General features: G+C 43.9%; 3 protein-coding genes across 4 annotated transcripts in view; 2 read left to right on the top strand and 1 right to left on the bottom strand.

The window, feature by feature from the left end:
* Window positions 1–971: 971 nt before the first annotated feature.
* The window catches only part of SLC25A53 (solute carrier family 25 member 53), a 48409-nt gene continuing 24372 nt past the window's right edge, over window positions 972–25008 (bottom strand). The window contains exons 1-2 of one of the 2 annotated variants that reach the window (XM_059050310.2): window positions 10663–10859; window positions 972–3521 (exon numbers count right to left, since the gene is read on the bottom strand). In XM_059050310.2, coding sequence (XP_058906293.1) covers window positions 2590–3510 — 921 coding nt within the window. In that variant the 5' untranslated portion in view covers window positions 3511–3521; window positions 10663–10859 and the 3' untranslated portion in view covers window positions 972–2589. Of the gene's footprint in view, window positions 3522–10662; window positions 10860–25008 lie in introns of those variants that run through there. The other variant, XM_067023446.1, reaches the window with a different exon arrangement.
* LOC136793380 (uncharacterized) lies at window positions 6212–23106 on the top strand. Its single transcript, XM_067023158.1, has 4 exons — window positions 6212–6305; window positions 10743–11276; window positions 19923–20000; window positions 21818–23106. Exons 1-4 carry the CDS (start codon window positions 6212–6214, stop codon window positions 21895–21897), a joined length of 786 nt encoding a protein of 261 aa, XP_066879259.1. The 3' UTR covers window positions 21898–23106.
* Window positions 12014–13611, top strand: ZCCHC18 (zinc finger CCHC-type containing 18). The gene is given in 3 exon segments (XM_067023883.1): window positions 12014–12149; window positions 12330–13226; window positions 13229–13611. Coding segments are annotated over 3 exon segments (1368 nt in total). The 3' UTR covers window positions 13564–13611.

Raw genomic sequence — 25008 nt, 5'->3', positions numbered from 1 at the left:
ATTCTGTAATAACTGTGCCAGTGTCATAGAGACAAAGCTCTTAGTCTTTTTAAAAGAATTTGAATCTACAAATATTGAATCTAGAAATATGAAAAATTGCAACTCAGATAGGTCAAGAAAAAACACCATGTGTGTGTAGACAGAGAATGAGTGCTCAAATAATAAAGCAAATGGTGTAAAGTGTTAATAGTAGGTGACTTTGGGTAAAGGGTTTATGGGTATTCTTTAAACTCTACTTATGCTGGCAACTTTTCTAGAAGTTCAAAAATATTTCTAAATAAGAAGTTTAAATGAAGAACTGACACATGGACTGACACAGTGACATAAATGGAAATGGACAGTGTACTTGGAAATAAATGCATCTCTTGAATAAAAAATGTGGGGGAGTACAATAGTTTATCCCCTTCTTTTCAGCTTAAAAACCAAAGCCATTAGCTAAGTAATGATTTTTGTAAATACTTTTTTTCATTCTGAAAGCTAGCGTTTAAATAGAAATAGCTGCTCTTCTACTTCCCCTTCCCTTGTACAAACTCTGTGTTCCCCATACTTGAATCTGCAAGCAGAGTACTGTCCCACCCCATCTAAGTCTGCACAGGGATCAGACATGGGAACTCATCTGCAGCGATTCTGGACCAGCCATTTTCTGTTGACCTTGCTGGCAAATGCTTTCTAATCTCATATTGCTTATAGCTGTGTCTTTAATTTCTTTGATATTCAGTGAGGAATCCCCACAGCTAGGATCTACAGTCAGATCATTATAAGTGACAATTTTGGTTTAGTAAGGAGGTGCAAGTGGAGATCATTACATGATATCATCTATAAGGGAAAAACTGCAACATATGTCATCTTGGAAATACTCAAATTTCCAGAGTTAAAATGAATCGGACCATTAGGCAATGTCTCTGTGAAATTTCAGATCCTACAGTGTTGTCAACAACAAACATGTCACCAATAACACAAACTCATCAAATGTCCCAGTGGAAAGTCATCTTTAATTGTTGTTGTTATTATTATCAGCAACAGCAGCATAATTATCACTAGCACAAAACTAAATCCACTAATAAAGCAAAAACCACACCCCAAAGGCAGGTCTTAATGACAGTGAATCAATAACATTATCTTCATGTACAAGGGACAGCACCCTGAGGATAAAGACCATATCACAGCTTGATAATCAATTCAATAATTTAGCCAACATTATTGAGCACCTAAGCACAATGGGAGATTTTAAAATGTATACAAGAATCCCTGCTTTCAAGGAGTTTTACAGTCTAGTAGGAGGTATTGAAGAACATCAAGAACACAGGACCACATGAAATCAGTGACATAATGGAATCAGTGCCACATATGAATATTGGAGAGGGGCATCACACGAGACTAATGTCACATTCAGTTAAGGGCAATCACATTCAGTTAGGGATAATCAGAAAAGGCTCCTAAGAGAAGGTGGCATATGAGCTGGGCTTTGAGAAACTGGAAGGATTTTGGCAGACTGGCATGTGGAGAATGGGTATTGCAGGTGGAGAAAATAGTGTGGGCCAAAGCATGGCCATGGGTAAGCTAGTCACATGTTTGGGGAGGGAACAATAGTCCAGTTTGGCTAGTATATAGGATCTATGTAAGTGGGAATGGTGTGATAAAATGCTACAAGTTTTATGGGGACCATATTTTGAATGGCTCTGAATGACAGACTATAATTTCAGATCTTTAACTTATGTCACAGTAACTATATTTATCCACAGCAATAAAATATGCAATTATTTATGAAGAGATATAGTCATTTCAGTTCCAGATTTCTTAGGGAAACTCAAGTGGTTTCTAGGCAATGTTATTGCCTTGCTATAAAAAATGTCCCAGCATTTAACACCAATCAACCTATAGTAGAATTTTCTATTCTGCATGCAACTAAACCTCTTCCCTCAAAGTCTATTCTTCCCATCCATCCAGGGACCACACTTCTTCCCACTCCCACCTGTTCTTGTGGCACATGATCAGTTGAGACAAGTCTAACTCAGGATTTCCAGCCATAACTGCTACCCTGAAACTAGTACCCATAGCCATGAGAAGTGAGAGTGGTGGTGGCAGGAGTAGTGAACAATGTCATGAAAATGTAGCCATCTGAGAAAGTCTATGGAATCCCCATCCTAAGAGTTAAGCTTAGTTCTCTGAAATTGGAATTCCTGGTCCTCCACTCAGTTTGGTCCAGAGGACAACTGGAGGGGTCCCAGAACTCACAGTGCCTAATTAAGGTCATCTTAGAGTTTCCTCTTATTCACATCTTTTAGAGTCAGTGAATTCCTTAAAGGAATGACATTTCATGTGGGTTACAAGTTACTTAAAGGCTTTCTGGGTCTGAGCCTGTTGAAGCTGTGGATAGACCGGGGTGAATTTCTTTTGCTAACCAAGGAACACTGTTGGCTTTGTCTTTGCCCAACAGGCTGGTAGTTGGGAAGTTCTCGAGTGCACTGACAGTTGAAAGATGCTAAAGAATAGTTGTATTAGGTGACCAAGCTAAAGAAGTAAGCTATTTAAACCAACCCAGGAAGGCTTAGAATAACAAGTTGCCATGGTCACACTGCCTGCAGCTAGTCAGTCTTTCAGCTCTTTCCTGGAACGATACCTCCTCTGGAGGAAGTCATGGATAGCAGTAGTGATGCCCCATGTCACGCTGGACCTTAGGATGACCAGGGAACCTCCACGGTAGATCAGGAACACCTTTCGGCCCCGAGTGTCCCACACGTCCTGGGCAGAGGCCCACAGGCTTGGCATGCTCTGCCAGCCAATATGGGACTGCATATTGGCAACTAGCACAATCAGAGGATACAGAACTAGGCAGGTGATTGTTCCATTGACACTCCCAGACACCAAGGCAGGAACCCAATGGGGCAGGCCTTGCTCTGCCAAGCTATCCTGAATGGGATCCTTGAAGGAGAAATACAGAGCACTCCCCAGGCTGTTCCTGAGAAGGACAGGCCAGAAACCGCGATAGTAACCCAGTGACAGCCGCCCCCAAAGCCCATAAGAGTGGAATTCCTTGAGAATGCTGAAGGTGCTGGGAAAGCGAGCTTGCTTGCGACCATCCTGGAGCACATTCTGCACCCTTTCAAAGGGGCTGAGTGCCACAGCCTCTACTACACCAGACATGAGCCCTGCAGCCCAGCGGTGTCCCAGGGAGTGTGGTCCAACAGGGGAGAGACAATACAGCAGGCTATCATAAGTCCCAAACAGCAGAGTCCCTTGCAACGTCTTGGAGAGAAGAGGCGGGTAGATTCCCCGGTAGAAGTATTGAGGGCCTTCATGCCAAAGCTGCCGCACAGCCTCTGACACCGCCACAGCATGGATCTGTTGCCGGAACACAACCTTATAGATAGGAAAGGTCAGAAAAGTAGACATAAAGTTGGAAACGGCCCCAAGGGTGTAGGCCTGGGAGTGCCAGCTTCTCTTTCCTGGAGACTCTGTTCGTGTCCAGTGCTGAAGCTCCTTCCCAGGAGAGTGGTTCTGTTCCCCCATGCTGAAGATAACTGGGTGCAGAAGGAAGAGATTGGCAAGAGTGGGAAAAAAAAGAGGTTAGACTGACCAATGAAATCTGTTGGTGAGCATTTTCATTGCTTAGTTAGAAACAGAGTTCCAAGAAACTCAGCTCTAAGGAAACGAGCAACTTGGGGGGCCAGTTTCTGAGAAACAAGTGCACTCTTAAGAAAGAATTCATCCACTTTAAATTAAAACAAAGGCAGTGAGTTTTGCTGAACAGAGACACCTCTACAGTGTTTTTCTGATCCAGCAAATACTCTCATATTCAAAGAAGGTTGAAGAAAATAAAATTGGGAAAGGAGGGCTCTGAAACCTTACTGCATTCATCACATGAAATCTTGCATTTGATAAACTGTTAAAATAATAAGTTGCTATTCTCTTTCCAAAAAGTGGCACTATCTTGTAGAGACAGAAGGCATTCAAAAGTTGTAGTGCAGTACTTTCTCTAAAAGTTGGTAGTAAATTTTGGGAGCAGGGAATCTCCTTGCCTCTCTTTCTGCAGATTCCTGACGATGTGGTAGCTGTTTCATGGCAACACCCTGCCCCCATCTCCCAGTTGAGGAACAGAAAGATTAGCTGTTCCTGGAAGTTTAGCATGAAAAGGCTCCGTACCTGACAGTTTCCAAGCTTAACCTTGTAGACCTGTAGATATATAACAGTGCAGGGCTTCTCAGTGTACATGCTACTGACATTTGGGGCCAGATAATTCTTTGTCATAGGTGCCTGCCATGTGCATCATGCAATGTTTAGCAGCATCCTGGCCTCTACTCACTGGATGTCAGTAGCACAAGTTGTGACCTACCCAGCTCTGACAGACAAAAATATCTAAAAACATTGCCATATGTCCCCGGAGGGTAGGGAGGAGGTAAAATTGCCCCTGGTTCAGAACCACTATACTAGAGGGAAGAGGCCATTCAAGGATTCCAAAATATTGGTCCTACCCCAGAATGGTCTGGGGCAGATGGAGATGTATGAAAGTTAACTGGGGAGCCAGGGTCCATGAAGGAAATTTGGGATCAAGAAGAAATGAATGCTCACTGCAGATCTGAGAACCTGAGAGAGTTTGTCAGAAAAAAACACGGGGTGAGAGGACAGGGTGTGCTGTGCGGGGGATGGCGTGTAGAGAAGAGGAACAGGAAACTGTGTGGGTAGGGGAGGCAGGGAGAGGGGAACAGGGCATGATGGTCGGGCAGGGGACTCACATCTAGATCGACAGGAAGCCTGGTCGGAACTGCAGACCCAGAGGTTTCACAAAGAACCCTGCGCTGTGTGGTCCCAAGAGGAGAGGAGTGTTGAGGCTCTAATTACACTAGCCTGTTCAGCTGAAACAAAGGGGTCCCTCAGGCTGAGGCACTGAGGGAGGGCTAGAGGCCAGGCACTGCAAGAAGCCCACTGCAGCCTTCCCTGGGCTGCCGCACTCAGAACCTGCCTTGAAGCGCTTCTCCTTCCAGAATCACCCCCCTTAAGCTCCTCCCTGGTTCTTGTTCCTGCTCCATCCATGACTCCACAACTGACCTTACAATCCACCTCAGCCACAATCTCTCTAGGTGGAGTGGGGTGGAGCCAGTCTACTGTGCTCTGCCTCCACCCCTCCCCCACCCCCAGCAGTCCAGGTGTGCCTTAAGCCTCAGCTCCTTAACCCTCATGGCCAGAAGGAGGCTGGGAGAGCTCCTCTGCCTTGGACCCTTTAGCTGAGAACTGGCCAGGAGCAAAGGCTCAAGAGGCCCACTCCTTGCATCCCTCTGGGGCACTTCTGGGCCCCTGGCAGCCACTTCCATCTCTGGAGCCAAAGGGGACCCCTCCTGCATGCCTGGGCAGGAGGTAGCTCCAGTCAGGCCCTCAAAGCCACAGGGGCACCTGATATTACCCAGCATTTCTACCAAGGATTTCTTCCCCAAGTTTTACCTGCATCTATGCAAGGTCAGGTAGGGAGGGAAACGTTTGTTCCCCCTTCTATCTCAGAGTGCAGTAATGTTCCTCTTCCTCCCCACATTTTCCTGAGTAACCTGTAAGCATGTGTTGATTGACTGCATAGGGAGGGCTGACTTAGCAGAAAGAAAACTGGGCTAGAATTTGGCAGACCAGAATTCTCAGTGCCAGTTCTCTTATCAACTTCTTGTGTGACCTTTAGAAATATATTGACATCTTGGAGTGTAATGCATCTCAGTTGTAAAATCAGCAGTCAGGGAGGAATGCTCTCTAGGCATCCTCATACTGTGCATGTGGCAGGCGGCTGATGTGGGGGAATTCAGGCCAGTATTTGATGGAGGAATTGTGCTTTTTCTATCCCTGGTTCCTTCTGCCATTTTTGCCAGTCGTTTTCAGGGATTAAAGCTGAACAATAATTTAGAAACCATTTACCTTAAATATGTCATCATTTTATAAATCTAATTTTCCTGTTTTATGGGGGAGGGGAGTCTACTTTACTGCCATGTGTTTTTCCGTTAAAATGCCAGCCTTTGGGGGCACACAGACCTAAGCCTGAATTCTCCCTCTACCACTTGCTTAGTTGTGTGACCTTAGGCAAGACACTTCCTCAGTCTCAGTTTCTTCAGCTACAAACAAAGTACAATAGACCTCCCTCAAAAGGTTGTTGCAAAGATTAACAAAATAAAATGAGATAAAGTGGTTGACCATCTCTGGCATGGTGGCCTCAGTAAACAGTATTTTTTTCAAAAAGATGCTTCCCGACCTCATCATCTGTGAGGATGCTGCAGACACTCCTGCAGGATACTCAGAACCAGATGAAGTGGTATCTTGTGTTCACATCAGAGGCAAGGAAGACCTTTCTTCTGTGAATGCAAAGGTGTTATAGAAACAATCCAGGACAGCCTGGCCCCTTAAACAAGAATTTCTAAATAGAGGCCACAGAATGAGTCTGGAGTCAGCCTACAGCAGTTACCCCCTGGACCCCATGATGTGCCTCCCATGTTTACAGCCTAGTAAAGTAAGCCAAGGGGATTCCAGACTCCCCTGGCCAGTCTAGTCCAGATGCACAGCTTGCATGACTGCGCCAAGATCTAGCCCTACATTTCTCATTCATTCCAGCATCCTTCAGCCAGCTCACAAACACATATTGATCATCTACGAAATCACTGTAGGTAAGTCACTGTGGAGGCAGAGGTGAACAGGACTTGGCACCTGCCCTCGAGGGCTTGGGAATCTAGTGGGGGAGACAGGCCAACCATGAGCTAAACTATCCTGGGAGGTAAAATAAAGCGTACACTAATCAAGGTCAGAGCAAAACGTAAGAGCAATTTATTTCACTTAGGATAGGGAGCAGCCAAAAATTTTTCTGAGGAGGGGCATCTGACTTGATCCTTAACCAGTGAGTAGGCTCCCGTTAGGTGGAGGAGTGACGGCAGGAGTTCTAGGCTGAGGAAGAGGCCTAAGGCACAGATGCCTAAAACATGAGTGGTACCTGGCTCTGGATACAGGCTGTGGGAAGAAGAGAGATCTGTGGGTGACAGAGACAAGCCAATGTAAAATGAGGGCCTTGTTTGTTTTCCCCACTGCAGTGCATTATAGAATAAAGATACAGCCTCTGGAGTAAGACAGCCCTGGGTTTGAACTTCACTGTGCCACTTCCTAGCTTTATGACCTTGGCCAAATCTCTTCCACTCTCTGAGCCTCAGTATCCTTATCTGTAAAATGATTGTCATGAAGGTTTCATGTTATGAAGTATATAAAATGCTTAGTGCTTTACCCAGTATACAAGTTGGTCCATAAATTATATTAGTAGCTTGATTTAAAAAAAATGAGATCCCAGTAATATAGGTAAGATCACAACAACATTGTTTTAAAGGCTGAAATCAGTCTAATGCACTGGGTCATCTGCAGAGTACATTTTAAATTGTTTGTTTGAAATGAACCTATCTATGAAACAGAAACAGAATCACGGACATAGAGAACAGATTGATGGTTGCCAAGGGGGTGGGGATTGGGAGAGGGATGGCGTGGGAGGTTGGGGTTAGCAGATGTAAGGTTTTATGTATAGAATGGATAAACAATGAGGTCCTACTGTACAGCACAGGGAACTATATTCAATATCCTATGATAACCCATCATGGAAAAGAATATATAAAAAAGAATGCATATATATGTATAACTGAATTACTTCGCTGTACAGCAGAAATTAACACAACATGGTAAATCAACTATACTTCAATTTTAAAATATTGATAAAAAATAAAATGAAGGAAGATTTTTTTTAATTTCTTGTTTGGAAGACAACAGAGAAGAGTCCTTCATGGGCTTTGGAGTCTGACAGCCCCGGACAAGAGTCCCAGTGCCTGCACTTACAAGGTGTGTTTACCTCCCTGAAACTCAGTTTTCCTCTCTGCAAAATGGGATAACAATGCCTGTCTCAACAGCGCTGCTGAGAAACTTAAATAAGATAACAGATGGAAAGTTCCTGGCACAGAGGAGGCAGGCAGCCAAGGGCAGCTATTGTTGCTTCAACTAATAGCTTTACCTCTCTAACCTTCAGGCTTTTTAGGTTTCTTTGTTGAAGTTGGAAAATGTGGTCTCATTAGAGCCATGAATTGGAACACACTCCCACACACGAGGCCAGAGATCAGGGATGCCCTATATCTAATTGGAGCTAGCTTAGCAAATCCTCCTCCCAGTCTTGCAGGAAGAGACCCTCACTTTGTTCTAATGGCCCAATCCAGGCACCGGTACACAATCTGTTTCCTTCCACTATTTTCTGTCAGAGCTATAAGATCTATTCTTTGTCCTATTTGATCCCACACCCACCAGGTCCAACTGCAGATCACCTACTTTGGCGATGAAGCCAATTAAAACACAGAATAAGAATCTGCAAGAGATCCAGGGTCAGATGTCATGATATTGGGAAGCAGAAGCAAGAGTCTGAAGGAGACCCTAGAGCTGCTGCTAGCATCACGCCTGATTGTTTGAAGTGAGCCTTCTCTTTACTTCCTCCACCCTCCACCCTCCAACTCTCCACACTCTTCCATCCACGAACAAGCCCACAGTCCTCAGATGGAAGGTGCTTCATCTCCAAATGTGTATTTTTTTTTTTTTTTTGTGGTATGCAGGCCTCTCACTGTTGTGGCCTCTCCCGTTGCGAAGCACAGGCTCCAGACGCGCAGGCTCAGCGGCCATGGCTCACAGGCCCAGCTGCTCTGCGGCATGTGGGATCTTCCGGGACCGGGGCACGAATCCGTGTCCCCTGCATCGGCAGGCGGACTCTCAACCACTGCGCCACCAGGGAAGCCCAAATGTGCATTCTTTACTCCAAGGAACTCTAGGTATTGAGGTAGTCAATAAGAAAGCAGAAAGGAGAAGGTGAAGTACGCAGGTTGAAGACAACCCAACAGCAGTCGAAGGGCATCAGATTGTTCACTTGCGTCGACACATCAGGAGTCAAGAACAATCCCTGAAAGGGGCCTCCTAACCACAGTCTACCTAAGGGAAGTAAGACCTGCTCTTCAAGAACCAGAAATCATGGAAAATGGTACAGATTTCTCTGCCCCTGGCTTCACAGCCCATTCACTCTGGACAGCCCTGCATGCCGTTTCCATGGAGTTGCTCCTTCTCTGGGGCCAGTGATGCCAAATCCAGCAAAGGAGAGGTCCCCTCAAGAGCTCACAGAAGGGCAACCTAGCAACGTGTCCTCAAGCCAAGAAATGAAAGAGCTATATCAGCGGCAGAGAGCTGAAGTTCGGGGGTTAGGTCAAATTGTGTTTCATTTCTCACACTTCTTCCTCAAGTACAAGTTGAGAGAGAAAATGTTAGTCAGAAAGATTGTAGGGGAGTGGTCCTTAACCATTTCTGGGCCACAGACTCATTTGAAAATCTACAAAGCTAAGACTCAGAAGAATATACAGAGTCCAACTTCTAGTCTTTGCAAACAATTTCAGGAAGGACCCTAGATAGGAAACTCTGCTCCAGACTTACATTTCACCACAGATATGGTAGGGACAGATACATTGGCCACAGTCCCATTTACTTATTACCACCAGCATAACGTGGTGTCTCCAGCAGTTGTTCACAAGCCTCTCTACACCTCAGAATTAACTACAGCACTGGTTAAAAATATAAATCATCCTCCCCAGCCCTAGTCCTAGTAAATCCGAATCCCCCAGAGGTAGAGCTTAGGAATCTACATTTCTGAAAGCTTTTCAAAATGATTCGGAGGCAGCCAGCCTTGTACCCATACTTTGGTTAACAGCATGGATTCTGGTGTCAGGGAGACAGGATACAAGTTTTGGCTTCACCTTGTAATTTCAGGCAAGTCATTTCACCTCTCTGAGTCTTATCTCCTTTGGGAGTCATAAGATGTAAAAATAACTTTTTACTTAAAGAAAAAGGAGGCAGCTTGTTGTAGTGTAAAAACGAGAAAGAAAAGTGCCTCAGTTTCCTCTTCTGTACAATAGGTACCATAAAAGTTCCCTACCTCTTCCCCACTGCCTCCCCAAGCCCTCTCTCAGCACTACCGGCACACCAAGACTGCTGTTGAGCTGGTTTAAGACCACCGGCTTAAAAAATGTCCCCAAGGCAGATCAGCGGGGCAAATCGTTGGCATCTGGAGAACAGACTTGGGTGTAAAACCGGATGCTGATACTTATTTGCTGTATGATGTCGGGCAAGACGCCTAACCTTTCTATGACTGCTTCTTCATCTGCAAAATGGAGATGATAGTCCCTGCTCACCAGTTCTATATAGTAGTTCCAAGTGGGCCTTCCCATCTCCACTTTGGCTTTGGCTTTTCTCAACTAACCCTCAATCTGAGAGTAGAGAGGAGTGTTTACAAGGGGCAGCCTTTGAAATCAGTCAAGTCGACTTGGGTGTGAGCTCGTAGCTCTGCACTTCCTAACCATAGTGAGTGGATGCTTAAGTCCCGTCTCTGTTAAATGGGCATACTGCTACTCCTTCACAAGGCTGCTGAGACGAACAAATGAGATGTCCGTGCGAGCGCGTTTGCACGCAGAAAGCGCTCAGTAAATGATTTTCCTCCCTTCCCCCTATACAAAGGTGAGGAACTCTTATTGTTCACTTGATTTCTGTCCCACCTCGTGTTGAAGGCATCCGGTCTCAAAGCGCGGAGGACCACAGAGGTGTAAGGGGAGAAGGAGAAAGGAAGCGAGAGGGAAGCAGCAAACTCACGGGTAAAATGCAAATCGGCCCAGTCTGAGAGTCCGAGCTGGACTTGACACCGCACCGGCTCCCGCGCCTGTGTGCCTCAGCCCCAGCCAGCCGTCTCCGCCTTTTTGCTAGCAATGGCCTCGGGCAGGAGGCTGCGCGGGGAGGCCGCCCCCTCGCCCCGTTGATTGGCCGCGCCGCCCGACTCATCTTGCTCTTTTGTCTCAATGGGCAGAGGCTAAAAGAAGCGGCGGCTGCTGGGAGGGCCCAGCGGGTGGGCGGGGGCGGCCGCTGCTGCCTTGGGAACCGCGCTGCCTCGACTAGGCTACCCTTAGCTGGGCGAAGCGGCTCCGTCTGGCGGCTCCGGGTCGCTCAGCGGCTGAGGAGGCGTCATAATTTTCCCCTGCAGGGCCACGGTGACCGGAAGGCGGCACCCACAGCTGTCCACGCCAGAGCATGGGCTGCTGGTAAAGAAAGGGGGCGCGATTGCCAGGACCGGAGAGAGGAGGGAATAGCCCCATCAGGACTGGGCGGCTCCCCGTTTGGGGAATCCTGGACTGCGAAGCAGGGGAAGGAGCACTCCCGCGACCCCACTGCGCTGAGGAAGGAGGTGGGCTCCACTGGATGCTGCCGAATGGGTAGGATTTGCCAGGATTGGCGGGAGGGCGTTTTCAGGAGGTGGTAATGGGGCGGGAAGGGTGGGGGGAATCGCAAGCTATCTGCCTTGAACCTCCTTTTTATCTCCTGGTCCCTTCCTGGTGAGGGATATGTGGGTGTGCGTGTCCAACTCCCATTCCCTTTTTCCGTGGCAGGCCATCAAAGCCGAATCCGAACTTGAATTCTGTGCGGCTGATTGCGGAGCTGGTAGGCCAACGATTTCCCGGGGTGGGGTGTGGGTAAATCGCTTTGGCTTGTATTCACAAGGTGGGAGAGGGAATTTTCCGTCTGGCTACAGCGGAGGAGGGGTCAAGGGAGCAGGATGAGGGATGAGACTGCTTCTGACCCTTCCCTGCCCTCCACGATGGTCCTGAGGACTGGGATCTGCAACTTCATATGGACAGAGGTAGACCTACCTTGGAATCGAGCTTTCTCACGGAGGCACCTGTTGCAGAGACTGAACGTGAAATAAAGGCGCACACTTGTTTCTGAGCTCATATAAGAATCTTGAGAAATAACAGGGCAAACTTTGAGAAGGGGGTGTGGCTGAGACATGAGACCATGAGTTTAATGGAGATCTTACTTGCTACCACAAATCTGGGAGACTTAGACCATTGTACTCTATTTTCAGAGCCCAATATCGGCTCCACATACTGACTATTTCACCTAGAATTCTAAGCAACAGTTGCTCTCCCACCTGGAGGACTGGCAGGAGGGGATGGTTGTAGCTCTGAAAAGCACCCTGCTAGCACGGGGACACCCATTAGCTCCTGAGGGTTGTAACTGCCAGTTTCCTGCAGGATACTTTCAAGGCAGTCGACAAATGGAAAATGTACCTCAGGGTGTTCAGGAAGGTAAAGAAAGCGACCGCAGAATGCTTTCCTGCAGTCTACTACCTCACTGACCTCCCCCCACCCCTTTTCTTTACAGTCCCTACTGAGATACAAGGAAGGCAGAGTCCAGAAACTTTGATTTGGGGATTTCTCCTGCGGATTAGACTTTTCTAAAAAGCCTGAGCATTTTGTTATATTCAGATAAACGATCATCATCCATCGTGGCTAGCATCATTGCACATGTGGGTAATAGCCGGCGGCAGAACACATCCTTGCCACCTTGGGCCCATTCCATGTTGAGGTCCCTAAGGAGGAGTCTTGGTCCTTTAAGGGTCAATATGGCAGAAAGAAACATGAAGTTGTTCTCGGGAAGGGTGGTGCCAGCCCAAGGGGAAGAAACCTTTGAAAAGGTTTGAAAGCCCCAAGTCAATGGGGCTCTGCCAGATTGGAATATGTCTGAGGAGGAAAAGCTCAAGCACTTGATGAAAACCCTTAGGGACCCCGCGCAGGAGGTCATGCGTTTGCTGCAGGCGGCCAACCCCAACCTAAGTGTGGCAGATTTCTTGCGTGCCATGAAATTGGTGTTTGGGGATTCTGAAAGCAGTGTCACTGCCCATGGTAAATTTGTTAACACTTTGCAGGCACATGGGGAGAAAACCTCCTTTTATGTGATCAGTTTAGAGATGCAGCTCCAGAGTGCTATTCAGGCAGGGATCATAGCTGAGAAAGATACAAACCACACTCGCCTGCACCAGCTCCTTTTAGGGGCTGAGCTGAATGGGGACCTACGCTTCAGGCTGAAGCATCTTCTCAGGATGTATGCAGATGATCCGGGGTGGCTTCCCAATTTCCTGGAGTTAATCAAGATGATAAGGGAGGAAGAGGATTGGGATGACACTTTTATGAAACGGAAGCGGCCCAAAATATCTGAGCTGATCATGGAGAGCGCAGCAAGCCCTGTGGCATTTCAGGGCCCCCAGCCAATAACCATCAGCACTGCTGATTGCGACGTGATAGAGGTAGATGATACCCTCAGTGACTCAGATGAGGATGTGATCCTGGTGGAGTCTCAGAACCCTCCACTTACATCCATAGGTGTCCCCCCACCCCCAGAGTCAGGGCCAGACTTCAGGCTCAAGTACTGGTCATCAATTCCCTAAACAGTTCCCAGGCTCAATCTCCTTCTACCAGTAGTGGTTCTGCATATAAGAATGATGGTCCTGGGGATATACGTAGAGGCAGGAAGAGAAAATATACAGTCCGCTGTTCATACTGTGGTGAGGAGGGCCACTCAAAGGAAACCTGTGACAATGAGAGCAACAAGGCCCAGGTGTTTGAGAATGTGATCATCACCCTGCAAGAGCTGACACATACAGAGGAGAAGAAGTCGAAAGAGGTCCCTGGTGAACACAGTGACCTCTCTAAGCCACAGTAAGGAGCTAGACCCAGCCCTAAGTGAACGCTTAACTGTATTCAGAGACTGGTGATGGGGAAAACAGGGGAGGGGGTGGGGGAGGCTTCTATGTGCATGAATTAATCCACAAAGTGACTTTTATTGGGGAAGAAGAGGTTGTGAATACCAGCAAAATGCAGAGGACAGCCTGACCTCTGTCCCTGCTCCCCCTTCCATCTGCCTAAGGATCTATTCTGTGTGTGTGTCTATTTCCTTGATGACTTTATTCTTTTTGTGAAAGGAGTATAAGTCATTGTTAAACCTTCAAAAAATGAAGGAAAATACAAAACTAAAGTAAAAATTACCTGAAACTCTCCATCCTTGTATAACCATCGTCAGTCCTTGGATAAATGTCCTTCTAGATATTTCCCTATTCCTGCGTACCGAGATAGATAATAGATAAAAGTGATCAAATGTAAGTGCTCTTCTATTCTGTGTATTTTTTCACCAAGCAATGTATGTTGTGGATTTTTATGTCAATTAACATATATAATCATCAAGTTTACTGTCTCTGTGTGTGATATTACTTTTAGGAATATAGAAGGAAAATAATAAGAAAACTAGATATAGAAACTATAAATGGGGGAAGCTCATACTGTGAAATGGTGGTTTATCAACCTCATTTAAGATGAGGAAAAGAGAAGCTGAGAGGAGCTGACTATCTTCCAAAGAGTCCCTTATCACAACTGACCTTTCTCCTATATCACAGAGTCAAATTTGCACCCACTAGTTCATAACGACCCAATGCTTTCTTAGCTAATGCATCTTGAGAAATCTGATGATAGGACAGGGTGGGAGCAAAAATGAGAAATGGGTATTTCAGGGGCTCCATTCCTGTTCACTTTGGAAAGGGGTGGTTCTCCCTTCCCTGTGCAGATTCCCTAGATTGCTGCTACTACTGCTTCTGGACACCACCTGGTGGCAACAACAAGACTGTCCTTTGGGTTGACACTACCCTCTGGCTCCTCCCCAATTACAGAGAAAGCAGCTACTTATGCGAGTTCAGTACCAGGAGGCTTGGCAGGGCCCAAGCCTTACCCTAGCTACATGCTAGGGGACACCAGAAGCCCAAGGACTCCCAGCTAACCTCCCCCGACCCAAGAAATGGGAATCACCAGGGAAAGATGAAAAGCAATCTGGATGCCAGGGCATGTGAAAACACGGGAATTAGAAAGCCAGAAAGCCCACATATCCTTTCAGAACTGAGGGCATTAATAGGGGAGAAACCTTCCTGGACACCTGATCCTGCCCCATCTCATGGCTTCAGATTGGAGATGATTTTTTAAAATGACTTACATGACCTCAGTCCTTGAGGGTCCCATGTTCTTTGTAGATATATCATTAGTTCCTATCCTTGTGAACAGGACAAGGTTGGTAGGGGGATGATTTCATTTAAGTCAGGGTGTGGAGTGCAATGAATGCAGACCTGAGGGAGTTTGTCAGGAAAGAACATGGGGTGAGAGGACAGGGTGTGCTGTGCGGGGGATGGCGTGTGGAGAAGAGGAACAGGAAACTGTGTGGGTAGGGGAGGCAGGGAGAGGGGAACAGGGCATGATGGTCGGGCAGGGGACTCACATCTACATCGACAGGAAGCCTGGTCGGAACTGCAGACCCAGAGGTTTCACAAAGAACCCTGCGCTGTGTGGTCCCAAGAGGAGAGGAGTGTTGAGGCTCTAATTACGCTAGCCTGTTCAGCTGAAACAAAGGGGTCCCTCAGGCTGAGGCACTGAGGGAGGGCTAGAGGCCAGGCACTGCAAGAAGCCCACTGCAGCCTTCCCTGGGCTGCCGCACTCAGAACCTGCCTTGAAGCGCTTCTCCTTCCAGAATCACCCCCCTTAAGCTCCTCCCTGGTTCTTGTTCCTGCTCCATCCATGACTCCACAACTGACCTTACAATCCACCTCAGCCACAATCTCTCTAGGTGGAGTGGGGTGGAGCCAGTCTACTGTGCTCTGCCTCCACCCCTCCCCCACCCCCAGCAGTCCAGGTGTGCCTTAAGCCTCAGCTCCTTAACCCTCATGGCCAGAAGGAGGCTGGGAGAGCTCCTCTGCCTTGGACCCTTTAGCTGAGAACTGGCCAGGAGCAAAGGCTCAAGAGGCCCACTCCTTGCATCCCTCTGGGGCACTTCTGGGCCCCTGGCAGCCACTTCCATCTCTGGAGCCAAAGGGGACCCCTCCTGCATGCCTAGGCAGGAGGTAGCTCCAGTCAGGCCCCCAAAGCCACAGGGATGCCCAACATTCTCTGACTTTTGTAGGTTTGTAGCCTCCTTTGCATCCTTCTCTAATTTACCCTTGGAGGGAATCTGCCCACTTATTTATCCTAGATTAAAATATTACTCTTTCTCCTCACCTTTTCTCAATTTTACCCTATAAACACTTGTTGAATTATTTACCCAAATAAAGTTTATGCTGTCATAATTTCTTTCGGGGACCAAGTAGAGTAAAGAGAAAAATAAATAAATGCTACACCTACCAGGGCCTTCCTTTTCACTGGACTTAGCTCGGGGGTTCAGTATAGACCACTGCTTTGAAATCCTCTAATTCATTCCTTTTTCTTCCCGCCCCCAGTCTTTCTCTATGTCATATGAACTTGAAGTTGTCTAAATTTTTATTTCACCAAAATGATGCATACCCGGTATTTTATTTCACTTTGTGTGACACTGTCTTTTCCTTATTTGGGAAGTATGTATTTTCCCTATTTGGAAGAGATGGGAGACCTGGGCATTCAGGTCAGTCTGAGGGTTATAGCCAAAAGAAAGCTTTTAAATAATTTTGTGTCTGATAGCCTTCATTTAAGATTATGGATTTTCTCCCTTCCTTTTCCCCTTCAGTCTCATTAGATGCTAAGAGATGAAATGAGTCTTTTGTCAGGAGAAACTAGCCTTTGAATGACCTTTTGTTGCATTATCTCCCACTTTCTAGATACTATCTTCCCTTGGTTTCCATGACACCTGTCTCAGTTCCCCCCCCAAGATCTTTTTGGTGCCTCTTTCTCAGTCTCCTTTGCTGAATTTTCTTTCTCTTCCTGATCGTTCCATAATAATAGTGATAAAAATTAAAATCACCATAACTGTGATTTATTGAAAGCTTATTACATGTCAGGAACCCTTTTTCTAAGCCCTTTAAATGCAGTATAGCTCTTTAATCCTCATAGCAACCTCAGAGGATAGCTATTACTATTACTTTCTATTTCTAATTTACTATTAATACTAATTTAATTACTATTAATTGCCACATATTTAGATTACCACAGGGGACTAGATATATTCCCTGTGCTATACAGCAGGTACCCATCAGATGTCCATTTTATACATAGTATCAATAATGTATGTGTGTCAATCCCAGTCTCCTAATTCCTCCCACCCCACCCCTTTCCCCCTTGGTATCCACTCATTTGTTCTCTATGTCTGTGTCTCTATTTCTGCTTTGCGACTAAGACAATCTATACCATTTTTCTAGATTCCACATATATGCGTTATTATACAATATTTGCTTTTCTCTTTCTGACTTACTTCACTCTGTATGACACTCTCTACGTTCGTCCACATCTCTACAAATGACCCAATTTCATTCCTTTTTTATGGCTGCGTAATATTGCATTGTATATATGTACCACCTCTTCTTTATCCATTCTTCAATCAACGGACATTTAGGTTGCTTCCATGTCCTGACTGTTGTAAATAGTGCTGCTATGAATATTGGGGTGCATGTGTTTTATTGAATTATGGTTTTCTCTGGGTATATGCCCAGTAGTGGGATTGCTGGGTGACATGGTAGTTCTATTTTTAGTTTTTTAAGGAACCCCCTACTGTTTTCCATAGTGGCTGTATCCATTTACATTCCCACCAAGTGTATGTGAGGGTTCCCTTTTCTCCACACCCTCTCCAGTATTTATTATTTGTAGATTTTTTAAATTTTTGTGATATGCGGGCCTCTCACTGTTGTGGCCTCTCCCGTTGCGAAGCACAGGCTCTGGACGTGCAGGCTCAGCGGCCATGGCTCACGGGCCCAGCCACTCTGCGGCATATGGGATCTTCCCGGACCGGGGCACGAACCCGTGTCCCCTGCATCGGCAGGCGGATTCTCAACCACTGCGCCACCAGGGAAGCCCTATTTGTAGATTTTTTGATGATGGCCATTCTGACCGGTGTAAGGTGATACCACATTGTAGTTTTGATTTGCATTTCCCTAATGATTAGTGATGTTGAGCATCTTTTCATGTGTTTGTTGGCCATCTGTATGTCTTCTTTGGAGAAATGTCTATTTAGTTATTCCGCCCATTTTGGTTTTTGGGTTTTTTTTGGGGGGTATGCAGGCCTCTCACTGCCATGGTCTCTCCTGTTGTGGAGCGCAGGCTCAGTGCCCATGGCTCACAAGCCCAGCCGCTCCGCGGCATGTGGGATCCTCCCAGACCGGGGCACGAACCCGTTCCCCTGCATCGGCAGGCGGACTCTCAACCACTGCGCCACCAGGGAAGTCCCATTTTGGTTTTCTTTTACATCTTATTTAAAATTTTTCTTTTATTTTTAAAATTTTTAAAATCTTTATTGGAGTATAATTGCTTTACAACGTTGTGTTAGTTTCTGTTGTACAACAAAGTGAATCAGCTATAAGTATACAAATATCCCCATATCCTCTCACTCTTAAGCCTCCCTCCCATCCTCCCTATCCCACCCTTCTAGGTCATCACAAAGCATCAAACTGATCTCCCTGTAGTATGCAGCAGCTTCCCACTAGCTATCTATTTTACATTTTGGTAGTGTATATATGTCAATGTCACTCTCTCACTTCGTCCCAGCTTCCCCTCCCCCACTGTGTCCTCAAGTCTGTTCTCTAGGTCTGTGTCTTTATTCCTGCCCTGCCACTAGGTTCATCAGTACCATTTTTTTAGATTCCATATATATGCGTTAGCATACGGTGTTTGTTTTTCTCTTTCTGACTTACTTCACTCTGTATGACAGACTCTAGGTCCCTCCACCTCACCACAAATAACTCAGCTTCATTCCTTTTTATGGCTGAGTAATATTCCATTGTATATATGTGCCACATCTTTATCCATTCATCTGTCGATGGACATTTAGGTTGCTTCCATGTCCTGGCTATTGTAAACAGTGCTGCAGTGAACATTGTGGTACATGTCTCTTTTTGAATTATGGTTTCTCAGGGTACATGCCCAGTAGTGGGATTGCTGGGTCATATGATTGTTCTAGTTTTAGTTTTCTAAGGAATCTGCATACAGTTCTCCATAGTGGCTGTATCAGTTTACATTCCCACCAACAGTGCAAGAGGGTTCCCTTTCCTCCACACCCTCTCCAGCATTTATTGTTTGGAGATTTTTTGATGATGGCCATTCTGACTGGTGTGAGGTGATACCACATTGTGGTTTTGATTTGCATTTCTCTAATGATTAGTGATGGTGAGCATTTTTCATGTGTTTGTTGGTGATCTGTATGTCTTCTTTGCAGAAATGTCTATTTAGGTCTTCTGCCCATTTTTGGATTGGGTTGTTTGTTTTTTTGATATTGAGCTGTATGAGCTGCTTGTATATTTTGGAGATTAATCCTTTGTCAGTTGCTTCATTTGCAAATATTTTCTCCCATTCTGAGGGTTGTCTTTTCATCTTGCTTATGGTTTCCTTTGCTGTGCAAAAGCTTTTAAGTTTCATTAGGTCCCATTTGTTTATTTTCATTACTCTAGGAGGTGGGTCGAAAAAGACTTTGCTGTGGTTTATGTCAAAGAGTGTTCTGCCTCTTTTTTCCTCTAAGAGTTTTACAGTGTCTGGTCTTACACTTAGGTCTTTAATCCATTTTGAGTTTATTTTTGTGTATGGTGTTAGGGAGTGTTCTAATTTCATTCTTTTACATGTAGCTGTCCAGTTTTCCCAGCACCACTTACTGAAGAGGCTGTCTTTTCTCCATTGTATATTTTTGCCTCCTTGTCATAGATTAGGTGACCATAGGTGCATGGGTTTATCTCTGGGCTTTCTATCCTCTTCCACTGATCTACATTTCTGTTTTTGTGCCAGTACCATACTGTCTTGATTACTGTAGCTTTGTAGTATAGTCTGAAGTCAGGGAGCCTGAATCCTCCAGCTCTGTTTTTCTTTCTCAGGATTCTAATTGCTTGTTGATGGTATATAGAAATATAATTGATATTTTGATATTGATTTTGTATGTATGCTGATTTTGCTAATCTCTCTTAATAATTGTGAATTTTAATTTGTAGCTTCTTTAGGATTTTCTGCATACACAAGCATATCATCTGCAAATAATAACTGCTTTATTTCTTCTTTTCCAATCCATATTCATTTAATTTCTTTTTCTTGCCTTCCTGCACTGGCTAGGACCTAGAATGCAAGACATGGTGATGGGGAACATCCTTGTCTTATTCCTGAGCTCAACGCACTTTGAACAATTCAACAGTAAGTATGACATTGGCTACAGGGTTTTGATATACCATTTATCAGAGTAAAGATGTTTCCTTCCATCCCTAATTTACTAAGTTTTAAAAATCTTCAATGGGTGTTGAATTTTATGAATGTTTTTCTGTATCTTTTAAGATGATCACATTTTCCCCTTTTACCTATTAATATGTTAAGTCACATTGTTTGGTTTTCTAGAAAGAAAATAACCAGGAATCCCTGGTAAATCCAATTTGGTCCTGATTTATTATAATTGCTAAATATTGTTGGATTCAATTTGCTAATATGTTTTAGGATTTTTATATCTATGTCCATAAGAGATATTAGCCTGTAATTTTCCTTTCTTGTAATATCCTCATCAGACTGTGGTATCAAGGATTTGCTGGCCTAGTAAAATTAGTTGAGGAGTACAACCTCTTTTTTTCTATCCTCCTTTGGTTTTCTCCATTTACAAACAAGGAAAATGAGGTCCAAGGTGTTTTAAGTAGATTATTTCTCATATCTGTATTATATTCAATTACTTGCTAATAACCATGATTTATTGAACCAGACTCCTTATATACCGTTATTTCCAATGTTTCCCTATTATAAACCTGCTGAGAAGAGCATCCTCATTCACATACAGATTTGCACATGTAACCACTACTTCCTGAGGATACATTCCTAGAGGTACAGTTGTTGAATGAAGGACTATGTTCCACAGGAACCGGATGGAAAGGTGGCCCATGGCATGACCTACTTTGGTAGCACTGGCTCATATTCAGGGCCCTTCCTCATTTCTTAATGTGCTTGTAATACTCTTTAACTCTGAGCTACTATAGACTTTAAAAAAATATTTATATTTATATTTATATATAAAAATACTTATATTTATATTAAGACCCAGCCATGCTGGGTCTTAGTTGCAGCACATGGGATCTTTTAGTTGTGGTATGCGGGATCTTTAGTTGTGGCATGAAAACTCTTAGCTGCAGCATGTGGGATCTAGTTCCCTGACCAGGGATTGAACCCAGGCCCCTGCATTGAGAGCATAGAGTCTTAGCCACTGGACCACCAGAGAAGTCCCTATAGACCTTAATATGTAATATTTACAGGTCAATTAGCTCTAAGAAATCACCAAATTACTTAAATATTCAAACCGTTTGGGGAGTTGTATTTTAACTTTTTTAATGGAACTTTTGAAAGACGCACAAAGTGTAGAAAATGGTATAATGAACGCCCATGTTCCCATCACCAAGCTTGAAGAATTATCAACATTTTGCAACTTGTTTCTTCTATAATCCTTTATTTTTAATGGGGTATTTTAAAGCAATTACTAAACAGCATATCAAATGGTATAATTCTTCTGTACTCTATCTATAGTTATATCTCCCTTTTTCCATTCCAAATATTTTTTTTTATTGGGATAAAATTCGTGTAACATAAAATTTACCATTTTAAGTGTACAATCTAGTGGTATTTGGAATACATCCATTTTTGAAATTTCTCTTTATTCTCAGTACATTTTTCCCAGAGGTTTGTTTACTAGTCTTTTGGACATATTCACTTTTGGTTTAGCTGACTTTTCTATTGTTTGTTTTCTACTTCATTGATTTCTACTCTTATCTTTATCGGATGTTCCCTTCTACCTTAACTAAATTATTATACTGGACATTTGCTGCACATACTTTCAGTCTTTTTTGCAGTCTTCATTTTAAATATACACTTTGGCTTTAAATTTGCTTTTGAGTACTGTTTGAGGTGCATTCTACAAGCTTGGCTGAAAATCAGATCTTTCATTATCATTCAGTTCTACATGTTTTATTATTCATTTCCAGCAGATGGAGGCACTTCTTTGGCTGAAGACCAATGGCAGATTTTAGCCTCAAGACAGACACAGGCTTCTGTAAACTTCTAGATCCACAGTCCCAACCACTTTATCGTCACCCTTGCTGAATACCACATCTTGAGGTACTCAACCAAAATAAAAGGGTGATCTCACTTGCGTTTTCTGGAATGAGACTACATCACCCCCTTCTTTGTTTGGCTACCCTAAATCCTCCTTTTGTGATAACACAACTACCCTCAATGACATATGGATGAAAAAGAAGATAATTACAAGTTTCATTTCAAGAAGGATATGTTGCTACACTGTATCAACTAAACCATGTTCCTCAATCCATCTTTTGGGAGTTGGGCACTGGATGAGCTGTTTGGGCACTGGCTAAGCTCTTTGAGATGTGATATAGTGATTCCAATCTGAATACTGTACTTTGTGTAAAAGTGGCCAGTCAGGTTGCCTATGGAGGGGTTGGGTAGTTGGATCAAGAGAGGAGGGACTTGATTTGGGCATTCTTGAAATCCTGGCTCCTTCCCTTACAAGCTGTGTGAACTTGTACATGGTAGTTAATTTCTCTGTGCTTCAGCTTCCTCCTTGGTAAACTGGAGTAATAACAGGAAGTCCCTCAAAGGGTTGTGGTGAGAATTAAATGTGTGAGCATTTGCAAAGTTTTAGAGTGTCTGGTACATTTTAAGCACTGTGCCACAGACTACCATCATAACTGCACCAAACGCTTCTCTCCAAACTTTCTGAATAGGCTTGTAGACGGATTACCTAAGCCCTCCCTCTCAGCCTCTTCACAGGGAATTTTATTAAACTCAGTAGCCTTAGGCTACTTTACTCATGTGAAGTGGGGAGAGAATAAAAATCCTGTAAGAACCAAATAATTCCCCTCAGAACAGGAACTGTCTTTGCTTAGGAATACACCTGCAGGGATGCTTGTTTAGCTGGCGAGGTGAGTGAGGCTCTCTGGAACCAGATGAAATGGCCTGGGTCTAGAGGAATATAGCAGCTATACTTCTCTACAGAAGGAACTCTGGAGAATGGGAGCTGCTAAGCCAGGGAGGTGAGGGAGACCAAGGTCCAGGAAGGAGGCTGAATGGAAGAGAAGTTTGAGTGAAACTGCCTTGAGATTCTTTTGTGTAATTTGCTGACTGGTTAATTTGTTTATTAGTTGGCCTTTAAAAAATATTTGTTTTAACATTGTTTAGTGTAGCATATGCTCAATTAAAATGAAACAGCTTTCAAACACAGAAAGAAACAAAGTAAAAATGAAAGCTACCCCAACTCCCTGCTTGTCTAGTCTGGTGTATGTTCTTCCAGATCTGCTTTTACACAAACACAAACATATATGTTCTTGTTCTTTTATATAAAATTCAGGTCATAGCAGGCACTTGGCTCTGAGATTCTCTTTCATGTTGTCTGCTGTGTTGGGATGAACTTCCTCCACTCTCCCAAACCTTCAGTGAGATCCTGCTACCTGCCTTGTGCTGGCAGATATTTAGACTAGGTCCTTGATTTTATCAATGGTTTCTCTCAGTGAAAGGGAAAAAATATAGTTTTACCTCCCTACATTCATATAATGATATTAATACAGCCACTGCTCATGGTGCCCCTACTCTGTGTCCAGCAGTCTCTTCGGTGCTTTACTTCAATTCTCACATCACTTTCTCACAAGCCCTTGTAAGTCAGTCCCGCTATTATTGCATGTGGGTTCACAGATAGAGGACTTGAGAGGCCCAAAAGCTAAATAGAGGAACAATAAGTAGGAAAATATACATATCAGAATCAGGACTCAGACCTGCAGTGTCTCTTTAAATCTTTACAGTGACCTTATGAGGGAGCTGTCACCACAGAGGAGGCAGAGGGAGCCGTCACCACAAAGGAGGCAACTAAGGCTACTGAGTTTACAGAGCAAGATAAAGCCCCTGAGAAACTACCAGTCCTCTCGTTTCATAGGTATATCTCTTCCTGCCAAACTGATGAAAGCAAGCAAGCGAGCAAAGATCTAAATGAATGGAGAGACATGCAGTGCTCATTGACTAGAAGACTCAATATAGTAAAGATGTCAATTCTCCCCAAAGTGATCTCTAGATTTAAAATAATTAGTATCACAATCCCAGAAAGATTTTTCATAGATATAGACAAGCTTATTCTAAAATTTGTGAGGAAAAGCAAAGTGACTATGATGGCTAAAACAATTTTGAAAAATAAGAATAAACTGGGGAGAATCACTCTATCCAATGATAAGACTTATTATATAGCTACAGTAAATTGAGGCAGTGTGATATTAGAGGAATGAGAGATACAGATCAAAGGAAACAAATAGAGAACCCAGAAATAGACCAACACAAATACGCCCAACTGATTTTTGACAAAGGTGTAAAACAATTCAATAGAATAATAGCATTTTCAAAACATGGTGCTTGAACAATTGAATATCCACAGGCAAAAAAAAAAAAAAAAAAAAAAAGAACTTCAACCCAAACATCACACCAGATACAAAATTTAACTGAAAATGAATCATGGGCTTAAGTATAAAATGTAAAACTATGAAATTTTTAGCAGAAAAACATAAGAGAAAATCTTTGGGACCTCAATCTTGCTGAAAAGATCTTAAACTAGACACCAAAAAACATGACATCCATAATGGAAAAAAAACATTATTAACTGGACTTCACCCAAACTAAAAATTATTGTGCTGAAATAGAGCACGTTACAAGGATGAAAAGACAAGCAATAGACTTGGAGAAAATATTTGCAAACCACATATCCAACAAATAATTGGTATCTAGAATATGTAAGGAATTCTGAGAACTCTACAGTAAAAAACAAACGATCCAATTAGAAAATGAGAAAAAGACATGAATAGAATCTCACCAAAGAAGACATACAGATGGCAAAGTAGCACATGAAAAGATGTTCAACATCATTAACCATTAGGGGAATGCAAATGAAAACCACAATAAGCTACCATTATATACTCATTAGAATGGGTAAAATATAAAATAGTAATACCAAATGTTGGCAAACATGTGGAAAATTGGATCTGTCATACAATGTTGCTGGGAATATAAAATAGTAAGGCTCTGGAAATCATTCTGATGGTTTCTTATAAAACTAAACATGCATTTACCATATGACCCCAGAAGCACACTCTTGGGCATTTATCCCAGAGAAATGAAAACA

Source organism: Kogia breviceps, chromosome X, assembly GCF_026419965.1.
Source record: "Kogia breviceps isolate mKogBre1 chromosome X, mKogBre1 haplotype 1, whole genome shotgun sequence".
NCBI classification, from domain to species: Eukaryota; Metazoa; Chordata; class Mammalia; order Artiodactyla; family Physeteridae; genus Kogia; species Kogia breviceps.
Note: the sequence above shows the minus strand (reverse complement) of the source record. Positions and strands in the feature narration are given on the sequence as shown.

Coding starts and splice junctions, on each gene's coding strand:
- LOC136793380 (XM_067023158.1), top strand. CDS start 6,212: ATGCTTCCCGACCTCATCATCTGTGAGGATGCTGCAGACACTCCTGCA. Junction 6,306..10,742: donor ATCTTGTGTTCACATCAGAG/GCAAGGAAGACC, acceptor TGTGTGCCTCAG/CCCCAGCCAGCCGTCTCCGC. Junction 20,001..21,817: donor GCACTTTGAACAATTCAACA/GTAAGTATGACA, acceptor ATTCATTTCCAG/CAGATGGAGGCACTTCTTTG.